Source organism: Rhinolophus sinicus, chromosome 5 (genome assembly GCF_057876585.1).
Source record: "Rhinolophus sinicus isolate RSI-liver-muscle chromosome 5, RSI-T2T, whole genome shotgun sequence".
NCBI lineage: Eukaryota > Metazoa > Chordata > Mammalia > Chiroptera > Rhinolophidae > Rhinolophus > Rhinolophus sinicus.
In genome coordinates, this window is record NC_142505.1 from 7,833,073 (window position 1) to 7,848,795 (window position 15,723).

At 41.1% G+C, this 15,723-nt stretch overlaps 1 protein-coding gene across 2 annotated transcripts in view; it reads left to right on the plus strand.

The window, feature by feature from the left end:
• Positions 1 to 15,723, plus strand: part of SMARCC1 (SWI/SNF related BAF chromatin remodeling complex subunit C1) — a 137,324-nt gene that overhangs the window by 93,462 nt on the left and 28,139 nt on the right. For both annotated transcript variants that reach the window (XM_019723988.3, XM_019723987.3), the window contains exons 22-24: positions 1,090 to 1,145; positions 2,607 to 2,721; positions 3,385 to 3,539. In XM_019723988.3, the coding sequence (XP_019579547.2) occupies positions 1,090 to 1,145; positions 2,607 to 2,721; positions 3,385 to 3,539 (326 nt within the window). The remainder of the gene's footprint in view (positions 1 to 1,089; positions 1,146 to 2,606; positions 2,722 to 3,384; positions 3,540 to 15,723) is intronic.

The following is a 15,723-nucleotide window of genomic DNA, read 5'->3' on the forward strand; positions in this document are numbered from 1 at the left end:
CTAGTCAGTCTTAACTCAGGAGGCAGGGTAATCTGATTCATCCTCAAGAATTAGAGAACGAGATTTTCCTATTCAATAACTTTAACACTGTTAGTTTTAAACATACTTGTTTAACTATGTTTACATATTCATATTCTCATTGAGTGTAAATACTATTAGTCTTATCATTTATAAGAGGATAATTAAGCTACAGGATATTTGAACGCTTTTATTTAAAATTGTACCAAACCCTCGTTATGTTTGAAATATTTGTTTCTGTATAAAGTTCTAAAACCAAAAATATTTATCTGATTGTGTTTTGTTTGTGTTTTAAAAATCTCTATTAACTTTTTATCTGTGGGATATAGTTGACCACCTTACTACCACATTCAGAGTGTTCATTATGTGGCATTATCTCCCTCTTTCTGATTTCTCTTCTCTGTCCTTTTCTGGTCATCACTGGTGACTTAACGTTTCCCCTGCACCCTTGAGTCTTTTGTCTCTTTTCCTTGAAATGCCCTTCTCTGTACATGCACACACCCCCAGTCGTGTCTGCCTAGAAGATGCTTATGCAGTTATTTGTCCTTCCCTGACTGAGATAGTTGCATCCTCAGCACCTCATGTGCGCATGTGTGCTGGCTGTGTCCTCTCCCGCCGGAACATGATGCTCTTCGGTTTCGGGGAATATCTAGCTCAGCATTGCTTCTCCAGTACCTGACTCATGAAGTCGCTGTTAAATAATAACAAAAGTATTTTTGCCTTTTTTACTAAAAACATTTTGACTTTTAATACATACAGAAAAGTGAGACCTATCAGTTAAATAGCCCCAGGATCAAGAAACAGATCGTCAACCTAGGATCCTCCCCACAAACCTGCTTTCCAATTTTGCACCCCTTCCCTGGTTAACTGCTGTCCGATTTCTAACACCCATTTTTGAACTTCATCAGAATCATAAAGTGTGTATTGTTTTTGTATTAGACTTCTTATACCAGCCGTACGGTTGTGAGACTCATCCATAATACCGTGTGTAGTTGTATTTCAGAGTTTCATAGCTATATACCTTTTACTTTTTTTCCCGTATTGTATTACTTGTTCTTATTTTCTTTGTAGAAGGAACTGAAGAGGAAAAAATGGAAACAGATACTGACGGTCAGCAGCCTGAGAAGGTGAAGCCTGTTTGAATTCCCTCAGAACAGAAAAGCCACAGAGAGGATGCCTTTCAGGGCATAATGGTTTGGGTTTATTTTGACCTTTAGTCCCTCGCAGGGGCTGTAAATAATTGTGTCGCCATTTGGACTTTGCTGGGTTTTAAGGGATAGTTCTCTCAAAACATAATATAGGACGTTTTTCATTTATTCATTTGGTGAACATTTATCCTCTCCCTACCTCTTGTTTAGTACCCTTTTCAGGCACATTTGGGAATGTGAATATAAGAGTCGTAGTTCTTAGGAATATTGAATTACAGGGTTTAGGTCCTAACCTTGTGTCAGAAGAGAATTATAGAAGATTAAGGGATTTTTTTTAAGAAAGTTGACTGCCAGCAGAAAGATATTTAGGAAAGACTTACTGAGAAGATGACATTTAAGGTAGATTTGAAAGAGCAGGTAGACCTAGAGAGATTGAAATGGAGGATACGGAATCAAAGATTCCAACAGGTGGCGGAGGGGAGACACTGAAGCCAGTGTGTGGAGGGCATCGAAGTGCCGTGTGTACGGGGCCTGATCCCTGACCCATGGAGGCGTAAGTGCAAGTGCACTAGGCGGGGCAGGACGTTAGTCTTCAAGGTCAGAGCACATGAGAGCAGTCCGTCACTATGTGAGTGGAAAGATACAAGCAGGGATCTGCGGTCTTAAATTACATGAGGTGTTTTAAAGTTATATATAGATAAGGAGAGGGTGAGAGTAAAATTAGTTACAATTCTTACAATGTTCCAGATACTGTGCTTTGTACTTTACATTTATGAATTCATCTCATTCCTAAAACAGTTTCATCAAGTCAGTGATAGTCTTCTCATTTTATAGGTGATATTACAGGTTTTCCAAGGTTACAGGGATTTCAAAGTCAGCAAATGATCCCAAATGTTGACCAGAGGAATTGAAGTTTTTGGTCCCCAGAGCGAGGATGCTCACTGCTGCTCTATTGTGGCTCTTGCTACAAACCGTTGGCAAGTGGCTGTGTTACAGGGCTTTGTCACCTTTTTAGTTCAGCAGCATTCCATTTTTTTTCTTGGTTGGTATTGTGCATTATAGGTGCTGTTAGTCCTTTTGGACAATAAACTGATCATTTATTTATTAAGTAGTTCTCCATTTGACCGATCAATAATATAAATGAATTCCCCTGGCATTCCTTTGAGTGTTGTAACCGTGGGCTTATAGCAGAGGATGCACAGCGGGCAGGGCCTGTGTCCCTGGGGGGTGGCTTATCTTGTGAGCGAGCACTCAGGTGTTGAGGGAGTGAAAGTTATTTCTCTGAATTTATTAATTTCTATTCCAGCGTTTCTCTCCAAGGCCCTTTTGAACCTAGTCCACTTTTTGTCAAAAATACGAGAACTTTTAGTTATTCTGTGCTATATCACTTGTAAAGGGGCCATTTTTTACTCACTCTCTATCCTCTTCTACTCCTTTCAGGCAGAAAACAAAGGGGAAAATGAAACGGATGAAGGCGATAAAGCACAAGACGGAGAAAACGAAAAAAATAGCGAGAAGGAACAGGATAGTGAAGTTAGTGAGGACGCCAAATCAGGTAATTTGAGGAAAGTCTTTAAACTTTATTATATGAAACTGTAAAAGCCACTGGAGAAATGTGGGCAGTTTAATTATGTAGGAATAATTCCTCGTTTATTTTGAGTTTGTTTCTTAATGTAACAATAAATATGCAGTTTGAGTTTTATATGGTAAGTAGGTAGCAGTGCTAATGCTAGAAGCTGCATTGTTTTCAGTAGTATACAGACAGATAAGTTGGTCACCACACAGACCTGCCATTTCATGTTCAGTGTCAGTTGCTGGCAGATCTCATCGTGCCTGGCAGAAGCTTGCGGAAGTGCTCTCTTCTTGGCTTTTCTGATTTCCTCCAGACCCTGGGATTTCCCAGGGCATTTCACTGATTAAGGGACAAACATGTTGGTCTTAGCTTTTTGTTCCCCTGAATTTTCCTTTATATCCAAGGGGACTACACACAGAGCTTAGAGAAAGGAAGGGAAGACAAAGTGTACTATTTAGCAAATCTGTCTCAGATAGAGGCAGACTTACATGCATGGGATGGTTCAGCAAAAATCTTAAAAAGGTCTCTTTGTAACATCAGTCCTCGTTTGTCATGTGGCAGAAGTGAGAAGTCGGTGGCTTTTAGAGATGGGGCACACTGCTAATAAAGCTTTCTGAGTTATTTTATTTATTCATTTTTTTCCAGAAGAAAAGGAGACTGAAGAGAACAAGGAACTCACTGATACTTGTAAAGAACGAGAAAGTGATATTGGGAAGAAGAAAGTAGAACATGAAATTTCTGAAGGAAACGTCGCCACAGCCGCAGCAGCTGCTCTTGCCTCAGCTGCAACCAAAGCCAAGGTTTGCCCTTGACAGCTCTTTTCCAGTGCGCTCTTAAGCCATGAACGGTTGTGTTGTTTTTAGATTCTTGGGGAGCATTTAGTATAAAGAGCCTTGTGCCCAAAAGGAGATGACTGTGCGCTTGAGGCATCTCTAGGTTGAGAATCCCACAGGCAGGAGGAGGCTGGGGGAAGGCACACCTGCTCCTGAAGGGGACGGCCTTCGACGCGGCCATCGTGTCACCCAGCCTTGGGAAGACCGCAGAGCGTGGAGGCAGACGTTAAAGTCTAATTTGATGGACTATTGTTCCAATTTCTACCAGATTGAAATATTTGATTTTTGAGACAAAAATCTGTTTCCTTGTATAAATACTTTACCCTGCTCTTACAGACTGAAAGGAGAGCGAGGAAACCTAAAATAGCTCTTTTTCTTCTTGAATTTGCCAGCTTTTCTGGGGGTGGCTTTCTCTATTTATAACACAGTATTGGATTCACAGCATATTTAAGAAGAAAAGAGGATGTTATTTTCCCTGCTTGTTAATTTACCATTTTAAAGCATTGCAGGCACGAATACATGGTTTTAAACACTTTTTACCCCTTGTCCATTCTACCCTCACGAGCAGTTTCCTTCCGCTGCAGGTCACCACATTTCGAGCAGTAGCTGCTAGAACATACCTAATGGTTTTATCTTGAACTGTTCGTAATCCTTTGGTAAAGATGTTCTTGCTCGGCCTGTAATTTCCCAGACCCTTCAGCTGCTGCGAACTACTTCTGCAGTGTTTCATCTGTGGAGCATGTTTTATAAGGAACCCATAGATGGCCCAGTTCCAGCCACAAAACCATTGTTTGCAGTGTCTACCCATCAGACATAGGTGTAGACAGCGGGGGAGGCGTGTTTACAGGCCACAGTTCTGCTCTTCTGATTGTTCTGTTACAGTAGCTTGATGTCCTCCTGCATGTTTACCCTTGTCGGTCTTCCACACATGCCTCCTGACCTTCAGCGCAGTTTTGGGGGCTCTCTTCTCTACCACCCCCGCCTCTAGGAATTTTTGAGGTGTGCCCTTGTATAAGCGAATACTGATGTAGACACTAATTTTGGTGTTTTTTCACAGTTGTTTGGTTTTGCTCCTTCACTGGAAGCATTTTTTTGAGTCTCTTTGTCTTCAGCCAGGTTTTGCTTTTTTGGCATCTCGTTATCTGTGAGCTGTTCAAGTTCTTACTGTTTTTACTATTATCAGACCTTAAGGATTGTCTTGGGTATACTTTCTCTTTTTATAAACGAGATGCTGGAGGCCAGGAGGGCTTCCCTCCTCTCTGCCCTTTATCAGGACATAGCACAGCCATCTGCCCAATCCTCCAGCCTGCAGCTTCCGCTCATCTGGGACTGCATCATTCTCCCACTTCTTCATTCTGTTTCAGCTGTTTAGCCACCAAATCAAATCCTTCTTGGCGCTTTAGTTCATCTGATAATGCCCAGCCCCTTCATTACTCCCTTAGGTCCCTCCCGTCATCTGTTGCCTGTCTCCTTCATTCCGTTATCCATTCTTCAGCCAAAGTAATCTTTGTTTTTTAAGTTTTTATTGAGTTATAACTTACATTCAAATGAGTGGGTACATCTATATAACTGGTGAATTTTTCACAGACGGAGCCCACAAACAGCACCCACATCAAGAACATAACATTACCAGCCCTCCCAAAGCTTCCTCATACTCCTTTCCAGTTGTTCTACCTCCTGTAAGAGCAGTTGCTGGCCGGTCTCTTAACACCATGGATTAGTTACCCCTGTTTTGATTTCATATAAATGGAATCATAGTATGCAGCAGAATCTTTAAAAATACAAATGTGAGCACAGTACTTCAATAGGTAACCTCCCTCTCTCTCTCAGGCTAAAATTTCAAACTCTTTAGTAGGGAATTCAGGAGTTTTTCCTGATTAGGACCCTTGTCAGTTCTCAAGCATCATTTCTTGCCTGTCCGTCCTGGACTGTTTCTTGCACTGCTGCTTGACAGAACCCAGTCTTTCTCCAGCCAAGCCACTCTTCCGTCTCACAGAGGACGGTTCTCTCACTCCTCCTTTTCATTATTTCTCCTCTCTGTATCACTGTGTGCCTCACTCTAGGTTGCCAGAGAAGGAAGTAAAATGGTAGATTTCCATAAAAAGTTGGACGAATTCTTCATGATGTTTTCATAGCTGATGAAAATGTGATGACCTCATAGCTATTAATATGTGCAACTTTGCAAACAAAAGCCTGTGTTCTGTGCACCACTGACCACCTTGCCACAGCTGTTTGACTCCTTCATTGCAGAGAAGCCATTCTTATGGTCGGTTTTTCTGTCCCTTAGATAGTCCACGCAAGAGTATTCAAAGAACATTTTCTTTCCAGGTCACTGAATTTTTACTCCCTCATCATCACTCACTCTTATTTCTAATACCTGGGAACTTAGATTTTTATTTTCAAAACTCCCACGTTTTCTACCACTTTGTGAAAGTGATACGTACACATGAACTGTTCAGTGCCACTTACAGCTGGATCTGGTACATTTCACAGCACACATAATCATTTTTGTGCTACATGGTAATTAAGGGGTAAGGAAGTCACTTAATTGTTTGTCACTGACAGGAGTGGTAATTAGAGGTACAGGGTGGGCATGCTTCCTGGCTTTTCCCCAGCCTTCCCATGGGGGACTCGTCGGCAGCATGTCCTGTTTTCATTGCACCTACTGACAAACTGTGAATTGACTCACCTGAAGATTGGTATGTGGGTGCAGAAAGGAACCTCATTGGCTGGCTGCCCTGGATCCCTTCCACTTGGGTGATTAGGTTTATCTGGAAGGAAGAGTCCAGAACTATTGCTGGAATAAATTAGAACATGTTTTGTTTTTCAGCTGCAGGATTCAGTTTTTCCAGGATAGCAAAGATCACGTTTTCTTAGGACCACAGACATTTCCTTCTGATTTATTCTACCCCCACCCCATGCCCACATACCCTAAAATGGCCAAAGTGGTGTCTTCAAGGTAACTGGGTGTTAGTTCTGGAGCAGCAAAAAGAGTCGTTCTTACGCCTCAAAAATACCTTTTACTTCCTTATGCCTAAAATTTTCTTGAGATAGGAAAATTTTCATTGTACATTTCAGTCACAAGGCTTTATCAGATAAGCATTGATTGAAATTGATTTACACTGTATGCATTGATTACTGATACCATATCTTTTACTTGATCAAACTAGGGAGAAAAGAGCTGGAAAAATTGACTCTTTGATCAGTTTGCCTACAGTTAGACCTGTTCACTTACCTGACGAAATAGAGGCTGCTTTTATACATGTTTCCCCGAAAATAAGACCCAGCTGGACAATCAGCTCTAATGCGTCTTTTGGAACAAAAATTAATATTAAGACCCAGTCTTATGTTTATTATATTACATTATATTATATTTCTTATATCATACCACATCATATCATATCATACCCGGTCTTATTTTTCTATAGTTAAATAAGACCAGGTCTCATATTAATTTTTGCTCCAAAAGACGCATTTGAGCTGATTGTCCAGCTATGTCTTATAATCAGGGAAACACGTTACCAGCTAGAATCATTGCTTTGTTACCTCAACTCTATTCCAGTCAAGTTACTTCTTTCTTATCATTAATTAGTTTTTGTGGGGTTTTTTTGTTTGTTTGTTTTTAATTTTATTGGGGGACAGTATGTTTCTCCAGAGCCTATCAGCTCCAAGTCGTTGTCCTTCAATCTAGTTGTGGAGGGTGCAGCTCAGCTCCAAGTCCAGTAGCCGTTTTCAATCTTTAGTTGCTGGGGGTGCAGCCCACAATCCCATGCGGGACTTGAACCAGCAACTTTGTTGTTGAGAGCTCGCGCTCTAACCAACTGAGCCATCCGGCTGCTCCTCCGGAAGCTCAGTGGCAGCTCATTGTCTTCCATCTAGTTGTGGAGGGTGCAGCTCACTGGCCCATGTGGGAATCGAACCTGCAACCCTGTTCGGCGCTCACGCTCTAACCAACTGAGCCATCCGGCCGTCCCTAATTAGTTTTTTAGGCTGATTCTCCTACATTCCATACATCATGACACACTCTGAGACCTCATCATTCTTCTTAGGTTTTCTAAAGCCGCAGTGTGCAGGGTTGGGGCTCTCTCGGTAGACCTTCTTTTGGAAGGCTCTGATTATCACTGTTACCAGACCCTTCAAGAATCCACGCCTGAGCATCAGCGGTGAGTGCTCTTGCTGCAGTGATCCATGGCTGTGTAACTACCACAAGACCTAGTGGCTTAAAACCATACTCATTTTGTTGTGTCTCATAATTTTTACAAGTGAGAAACTCAGGTAGACTCACTCAGCTGGGAAAACTGTACTCCCTGTGGCATTGGCTCTGTTCACTCCGTGTTCCCCTCATTGCTAAGCTGCTGCCGAGGCCTGAGCTGACTTCACTCAGGCCTAATGCCTAGACCCCCAGGGCTGGCTGGCATCACTGTCTCCACACAGACCATCTAAGAGTTTTCTTGGACTTCTTCATATGAGGGTGGTTTCAGAGTAGTTGGGCTTTTTACATGGCTGCTTGTAACAGATAAAAGTATCCCAAGTGACAAGGAGAACTTGCAAGTGTCTTTTGACTTGGGCCCCTACCTGGCACTGCACAACTTCTACCCACCTCTACTGGTCAAAGGTTCTATCCAAATTCAAAGTAAGGGCATCAGAGATCACACCTCTAGATGGAAGGTGTGTCACCTAAAGCCTCCACACTTTGCCCTCTGGTCCCATGTGGTATTAGTTGAGTCATTTCGTGGTAGTCACCTCACAGGTAGGTTCATCCAGTGGGTCCAAGACAGCTTCCTTCCAGTCCTGTCCTTAGCGGGCAGCTGTGTCCTGTCTCTGCGTGTTGTCTCGGCCTCTCTCCCTGTGCTGTCTAGCAGGGTGAGCATACTTCTTGCGTGGCAGCTCAGGACTCCCAGAAAGAACATTCCAAGAGATAGGACATGACGTTCCCAGGCTGGGAACTGGAAAATGGCACTATTTTCTATTGGGCAAGGCAGTTAAGAGAGCCTGCCCTGATTCAGGAGGACAGGTTGTACACCCGACTTCTTTTTTTTTTTTTTTTTTCTTTATAGGACTTTATTGGGGAACAGTGTGTACTTCCAGGCCTTTTTTTCCAAGTCAAGTTGTCCTTTCAGTCTTAGTTGTGGAGCACGCAGCTCAGCTCCAGGTTCAGTTGCCGTTGCTAGTTGCAGGGGGCACAGCCCACCATCCCTTGCAGGAGTCGAACCAGCAACCTTGTGGTTGAGAGGACACGCTCCAACCAACTGAGCCATTTGGGAGCTCAGTGGCAGCTCAGCTCAAGGTGCCGTGTTCAATCTTAGTTGCAGGGGGCGGAGCCCACCATCCCTTGCGGGACTCGAGGGATTGAACTGGCAACCTTGTGGTTGAGAGCCCACTGGCCCATGTGGGATCGAACCGGCAGCCTTCGGAGTTAGGAGCATGGAACTCTAACCGCCTGAGCCACCGGACTGGCCCTAGACCCGACTTCTTGATGGAAGGAAGACCAATGTGTTTGTGGCCATCTTTAATCTCCCACAAGTCCCTTCTAAGTATTCCCCTGGGAAACTATCCACTAACGTATCATTTGTTCTTATTAGGTATTGGGAGTTAACTGAAAGGCCTTTGGATTGGAATTTTAAATTGTAGTTCCAGCTCTGCCATTTACTAGTCTCTTAATCTTAGGCAACTGAAATAACTTTTCTGAGTCTGTATCATTTTGTTTGCCTCAGAAGTCCTGCATTTTGGACAAGATTATTATAAGCTTCAATTAAGTTAAAATCTAAAAAAGCAAACTGTCAGCTGGAAAGTGCCATACTTTGACTATTCATTAAACCAGTATTTGAGTTCTCGTTATGTGCCAGACGCTACTATAATGCTAGATTTATTTGAGGCCTAAAATAGATATGGATGGTCCCTTAGGAACTTACGGTCAACCTGTTATCCTTGAACCTCATATAATCATTTGAGTTGAGTTATTAGACCGTACATTTAGTTGGAAAAGAAAAAAATTAAAGACTATGTATAAAATGCTGGAAATGTCACCTTGAGGAGTGAGTCTTAAGTGAGCTCTAATCAGAGATTATATACTGTTTCAAAATTTCTTGGAATGAAACTCTTTCCTTTTCACACATATATCCACACTTAAAACACGTAAATTTATTCTACTTTTGCATATTTGATTTTCACACAGGTGTGTTTATAAATGGATTACTGCCTGAATAGAGCGTTTAAGCCCTACCAACAGACATTTCATTTGTAATATCACAGAATGATTTTAGAGTTTGTTGAACTCTCTTTCATCTCATAGACGTAGAAACAGACCCATAGAAGTTAATGACAAATCGAAAGTTATGTCACTAGTTATTGGCAGAACCAAAACCAAAACCCAGATCTACATACTTAGAATCTGGTCGTCCCAATCAATCCAGAAATATAATCTGATAAAATTCTCCTGTCTAATAAAAACATTTTCAGACATTTTACAATTGAAAACCCAATGGCTAACTAAAAAAAAAATACCTTTTTTTTTAAAAGCACCTGTGGTATACCAATTGTGATTTAAGTTTCTAATTTTTAAGATCCAAAAAATAACAGGAAAAAAAAGAAAACATTTATAAAAGACTGTTTTATATAGTACTATTAACTCCTCCCCAAGTCTCAGTGTGTCACCTTTCTTACTGCCCAGTTTTGTTTCTAGGCACTTCAGAACTGAATTCAGTTCCCAGCTCTCTTAACTGTGTCCCTGGCAACATGTTTAAGTTCTCGGAGCTTTATTTGCATTCTGTATATTAGGTTAGTGCAAAAGTAATTCTGGTTTAAAAGGTTAAAAATAATTGCAAAAACCACAATTACTTTTGCACCAACCTAATAAAATGGAGATAATGTGTTTCTGGGTAGGTTATTATTAGAAATAAAAGAAGTAACATGAAAATACCCAGCGTGAAAATATACCGTGGTGTCTAAAATGGCATAAGTGCTTAATAAACCTAGTATTTCCCCCTAGTCCCATAATGTATGCCAACAATTCTCACTTTTACCATCTTCTAAGAATTTTTTTTTTCTTAAAGCAGACATGAGTAGTATTTGGATCCATTAATTTCTTTTTTCTTTTTTATTTATTTATTTTTCCCCAGTGCTTGGTAACATCTATCTAATCATTTCAGGACCCCATGAAGGCTTTGTAATTTCCTTCAGAGTCAGTTTATAAGCCTCTTTGACTTCTGCTGGGTTAACCTGGTACACCAAATCCATAAATTAGCTAAGTGTCTTCAAGTCTTGGTAGCAGGAAGTATGCTGTTCTATGAAAGAAGTTGCTCTCTTGCCTTCTCCCAGATTAGAAAGAATCTCTTACCAGTAAAAGTATGAGTCACGGATGTTTAAATCAATATAAAGGAGGCTTTTCCTATAGATCTAGAAATATAGTACATAGAGACATGTCACGTTAACAAATGTATTAGGATTCAATCAGCAAAATTCAGAAAGGGAGACGGTGCGCAGGACCAAGCTCCTTCTTTCAGAGAAACCTACTGTTGCATTTGTCCTCTTATAAGTAAGGTTTGCAAGATGGAGAGAGATGGGAAGATGCAGACATTTGGTTTCAGTAATTGTATAAAGTCAGAACATTAAGACTTGAAATATGAAAAAGCCAAACTTAATGGGCAACTTTGGTTCTTTTCTCTTGTTTCCACTCAAAACCCAATGTCATTAACCACACCAGTGAATAGTTCTTATACTTGAGGTGGAGTAATTTTGATAATTAAAAAAACTGTTTAGAGGTCAGAGTGAATAATTCTATAAATCTTTAATAATAAACTGTCATAACATTTAGAGGTTCAAGTTTTTTTGTTTATTTTTTTCCTTTCCCTAAATTTTTTATTCAAATTCACTTTTTTAGTTTGAAGGCCACGATTTGCTGGTCATGATCTCATCCTTCACTTCAAAGTGCCCAGGTTTACTTCTGGAGATTTCCAGTGATTTTTCTAACCTTAGACACAGATGAATTCTAGGCTGCCTCTTCTCCCTGTCCTCTCTATTCCCCACTCCGTGCCCTTATTTACTCCCTCTCTTGAAATTGCCAAAGGTACATAAATATGGGGCTTTTCTCGGCCTTGGCTCTTGGAAGAGGAAGTCGAGTGAATAGATAAAATGCAGTTCTAAGTACTGTCCTGAGGCTGTGGGAGCCATGATGCAGGAAGCTACCCAGCAGGTGATGCCTCATGCCCAGTCTTAAAGACATGTTAGAAGTGGTCCAGTACAGGTAGAGGAGGGTCTTCCAACATCCCAGAGCATCAGCAGTATTACAGCTCACAAGTGTCAGGCACCTACTATTACTTTGTTTGGGTGTCCTCACAACCACCCTGATGTAGGTACAGTTGTCCAGTTTCACAGATGAGGAAACAATCACAGAGAGGCAAGGTAACTTCTCAGCCATGACTACACAGGCAGTAAGCAGTCTGGCCTCCCCACCCCCCTTCCTATTAACCTTTGCGCCATGCAGCTTAATGAGAGAAGTCACGTTCACTGGCTGGAGTGGCAGAAAACTCTTAATGTAGAAGGAGACAAGGCAAGAACATACAAAACTATCGAAGAACATTTTAAAATGTATCTAATTAAGGGCTTAAGGTGGTCCAATTTCAATTCTAAGCATAATCAAGCCACCCTTCATGCATGAGGCTTAAGTAAAATAACATTTGTCTAGACAATCACTTATTCAATATCTCTTCTACTTCAAACGGAGGAGACATAAAAGACTCTTTAAAAGCGTCTTCAAACTGGTTTTAATCCCACTCCTGCCACATGATAGTTAGTTGTGTATCCTTGGGCAGGCTTTATTTTCTTCCCACTTTTTATTTTGAAATAACTATAGATTCATAGAAATTGAAAAAATACTATATAGCAGTCCTGTGTACTAGTCACCAATTTCCTCCAAAGTAACATCTTATTTTTAATTAATCCAATATGTTTTATTCTATTTTCTCCTGTGATCTTGTTAATTACATATTTTGGTTATTAGTTTTTTTTCTAATGATTACATGTTGCATTCTTGAATTAAATCCAAATTATTTTTACCACTTCTTTAATATTATAGAACATAATTCACCTTTCCCTGTTGACTATGTCTAGTTTCTTTCTCCATTTCAATGCTTTCTTAAATGGAATAGGTTTTTTTCCTCCTGTTCAAAGAACTCCCTTTAGAATTTCTTAGTGCTCAGTCCAGTTATCAGTGACTTTCCTTTTGTATCTCTTGAAAAGTCTTGATTTCACCTTCATTTTTGAAGTGTATTTTTCAGTAGGTGTAGAATTCAAAGTTGGCAGGGTTGGGGTTTTGTTGGTCCCCCCCCCCCCCCATTTACAAAACGCCATGCCATTTTCCATTATAACTGTTAATAAGCCAACTATAATCCTTATTGTTGTGCCACTGGAGGTTATTGAAGGTAAAGTGTTCTCCCCCCCCCCCTTTGGATACTTTTAAGATTATCTCATTTGTTTTCAGTACTCTGTGTTGTACCTTGATACGATTTTTTTCTTGAATTTTCTCTTTGAGGTTTAAGTTTGAATCTCTCAGTTGATTTGTTTCATCTGTTTTAGGAAATTCTCACCCATTACTTCTTTAAATGTTGCTTCTACCTCATTTTCTATCCTCCCTTGTGATTCTATTTACATAAATATTATACCTTTTGCGTGTGTCCCAGGTCTCTTATGCTTGGTTCTGGTTTTCTTTTTTATTCTTTTCACCTGCAGTTTGAATGTTTTTTGTTGACCTTTCAGTTCAGTAGTCTGCTTTTAAACCTAATCATTGAGTTATTATTTCATTTATTATATTTTTTAGTCATATACTCAGTCAGGTATATGTTTATTCTTAATTACATGTATTATACGAGGTCTGAAAGTTATGTTCGTGACGATGTTGCGACAATATTGCTAACCTCTTTTTGATATCAGAGGAATCATTCATTATGAATTTGTACCAACTGGACAAACAGTTAACCAAGTTTACTATTTGGAAGTGCTGAAAAGGCTGCGTGAAAAAGTTAGATGACCTGATCTTTTCGCCAACAATTCATGGCTCTTGCATCACAACAATGGACCAGCTCACACGGCACTGTCTGTGAGGGAGTTTTTAGCCAGTAAACAAATAACTGTATTGGAACACCCTCCCTATTCACCTGATCTGGCCCCCAATGACTTTTTTCTTTACCTGAAGGTAAAGGAACTATTGAAAGGAAGACATTTTGATGACATTCAGGACATCAAGGGTAATATGACGGCAGCTCTAATGCCCATTCCAGAAAAAAGAGTTCCAAAATTGCTTTGAAGGGTGGACTGGGTGCTGGCGAGGGAGCATAGCTTCCCAAGGGGAGTACTTGGAAGGTAACCATAGTGATATTCAGCAGTGAGGTATGTAGCACTTTTTCTAGGATGAGTTCGCAAACTTAATTGTCCAACCTCATGTATTCTATATTGTTGAAATTCTCTTACCCATATTTTTCTACATTTTCTCGAAATAGTGATCTTAAGTTATTTTAAAGTCCTTGCCTGCTAAGTCCAGTGTCTGTACCATCTGTGGAGCTGCTTGTTTGATTGAATGCCAGATGTGTATAAAAGTTGAGCTTTCTGTCAGTGGACGCTGCAGGTAGCGTGGTTAAAGTCTCCCCTCCCGCGGTCTTCGTGTTTAAGTCAGAGTCTCCCAAAGAGCCCGAATAGCTGCGGATGCTCTTCATGAGAGGTTTGAGCTTTGAAACAACTGATGAGAGTCCGAGGAGCCGTTCTGAGCAGTGGGGGGCGCTCCCGGACTGTGTGGTGATGAGAGATCCAAACACCACGTGCTCCAAGGCTTTGAGTTTGTCACCTGTGCCACCGAGGAGGGAGTGGATGCAGCCGTGAAGGCCATACAAGGTGGATGAAGAGTTGTGGGACCAAAGAGGGCTTTCTGAAGAGAAGAGTCTCAAAGACCTGGTGCCCACTTCACTGCGGAAAAGATTTTTGTCAGTGGTATTAAGACGACACTGAAGTACATCACCTTAGAGATGGTTTTGAACAGTATGGGGAAACTGAAGTGACTGAAATCATGACCAACCGAGGCAGGGGCTACAAGAGAGGCTTTGCTTTTGTAACCTTTGAGGACCATGACTCAGCAGACAAGACAATGATTCAGAAATACCATGCTGTGAATGTCCGTAACTGTCAAGTAAGGGAAGCCCTATCTAAGCGACAGATGGCTAGTGCTTCATCCAGCCAAAGAGGTTCAGAGTCAAAGAGGAAGCTTCGGTGGTGGTCGAGGAGGTGGTTTTGTTGGGAATGACAGCTTTGGTCCTGGAGGAAACTTCAGTGGTTTTGGTGGCAGTCGTGGTGGCGAGGATATGGTGACAGCGGGGATGTGGCTGTAATGGATTTGGTCGTGATGGAAACAGTTTTGGAGGCGACAGAAACTACATTGATTTTGGCAATTACAACAGTCAATCTTCAGTTTTTGGACCCATGAAAGGAGGAAACTTTGAGGCAGAAGCTCTGGCCCCTGTGGAGGCCATTCCTTTGCCAAATATGAAACCATGGTGGCTGTCGTGGTTCCAATAGCAGCAGTAGTTAATGGCAGTGGCAGAAGGTTTTAATTATTGCCGGAAAACAAAGCTTAGCAGGAGGGGAGAACCAGAGCGGTGACAGGGCAGCTCCAGGTTACAACAGATTTGTGAGCTCAGCCTAGCACAGTGGTGGCAGGGCCTAGGACTACAAAGAAGACATGTTTGAGATAATACTCGTGCGTGGGCAAAAAATGCAAGCCCTGTATTTATCCGGTGGGTTTAGTTTCTGTCCGTGGAAAGTGTAAGGCATTCCAACAAAGAATTTTGATGTAATGTTTCGTTTCATTTTACTTTTTGGCACCTATGCTATTGATTGCTAAATGTAGTAATAGTCTGAATAAGTGTGTCTTTTTAAAAATGTGCTGCATAAAGTTAGTCTAGTCTGAAGCCATCTTGGTAAAGTACCCCAACAATGTGAAGTTAGAATTCCTTGAGGGTGATGCCAGGCTCCATTTGAAATTTGTTTACAGCCTGTTTGGGAGCAGAAACTATTGTCTTCAGAAACATTGGTGTAGTTCTCTTGGCAGTTACTGTGTTGTGACCTGGAAATCATCATTAAAAGGTCACCCAAGCAGAGTCATGGAATT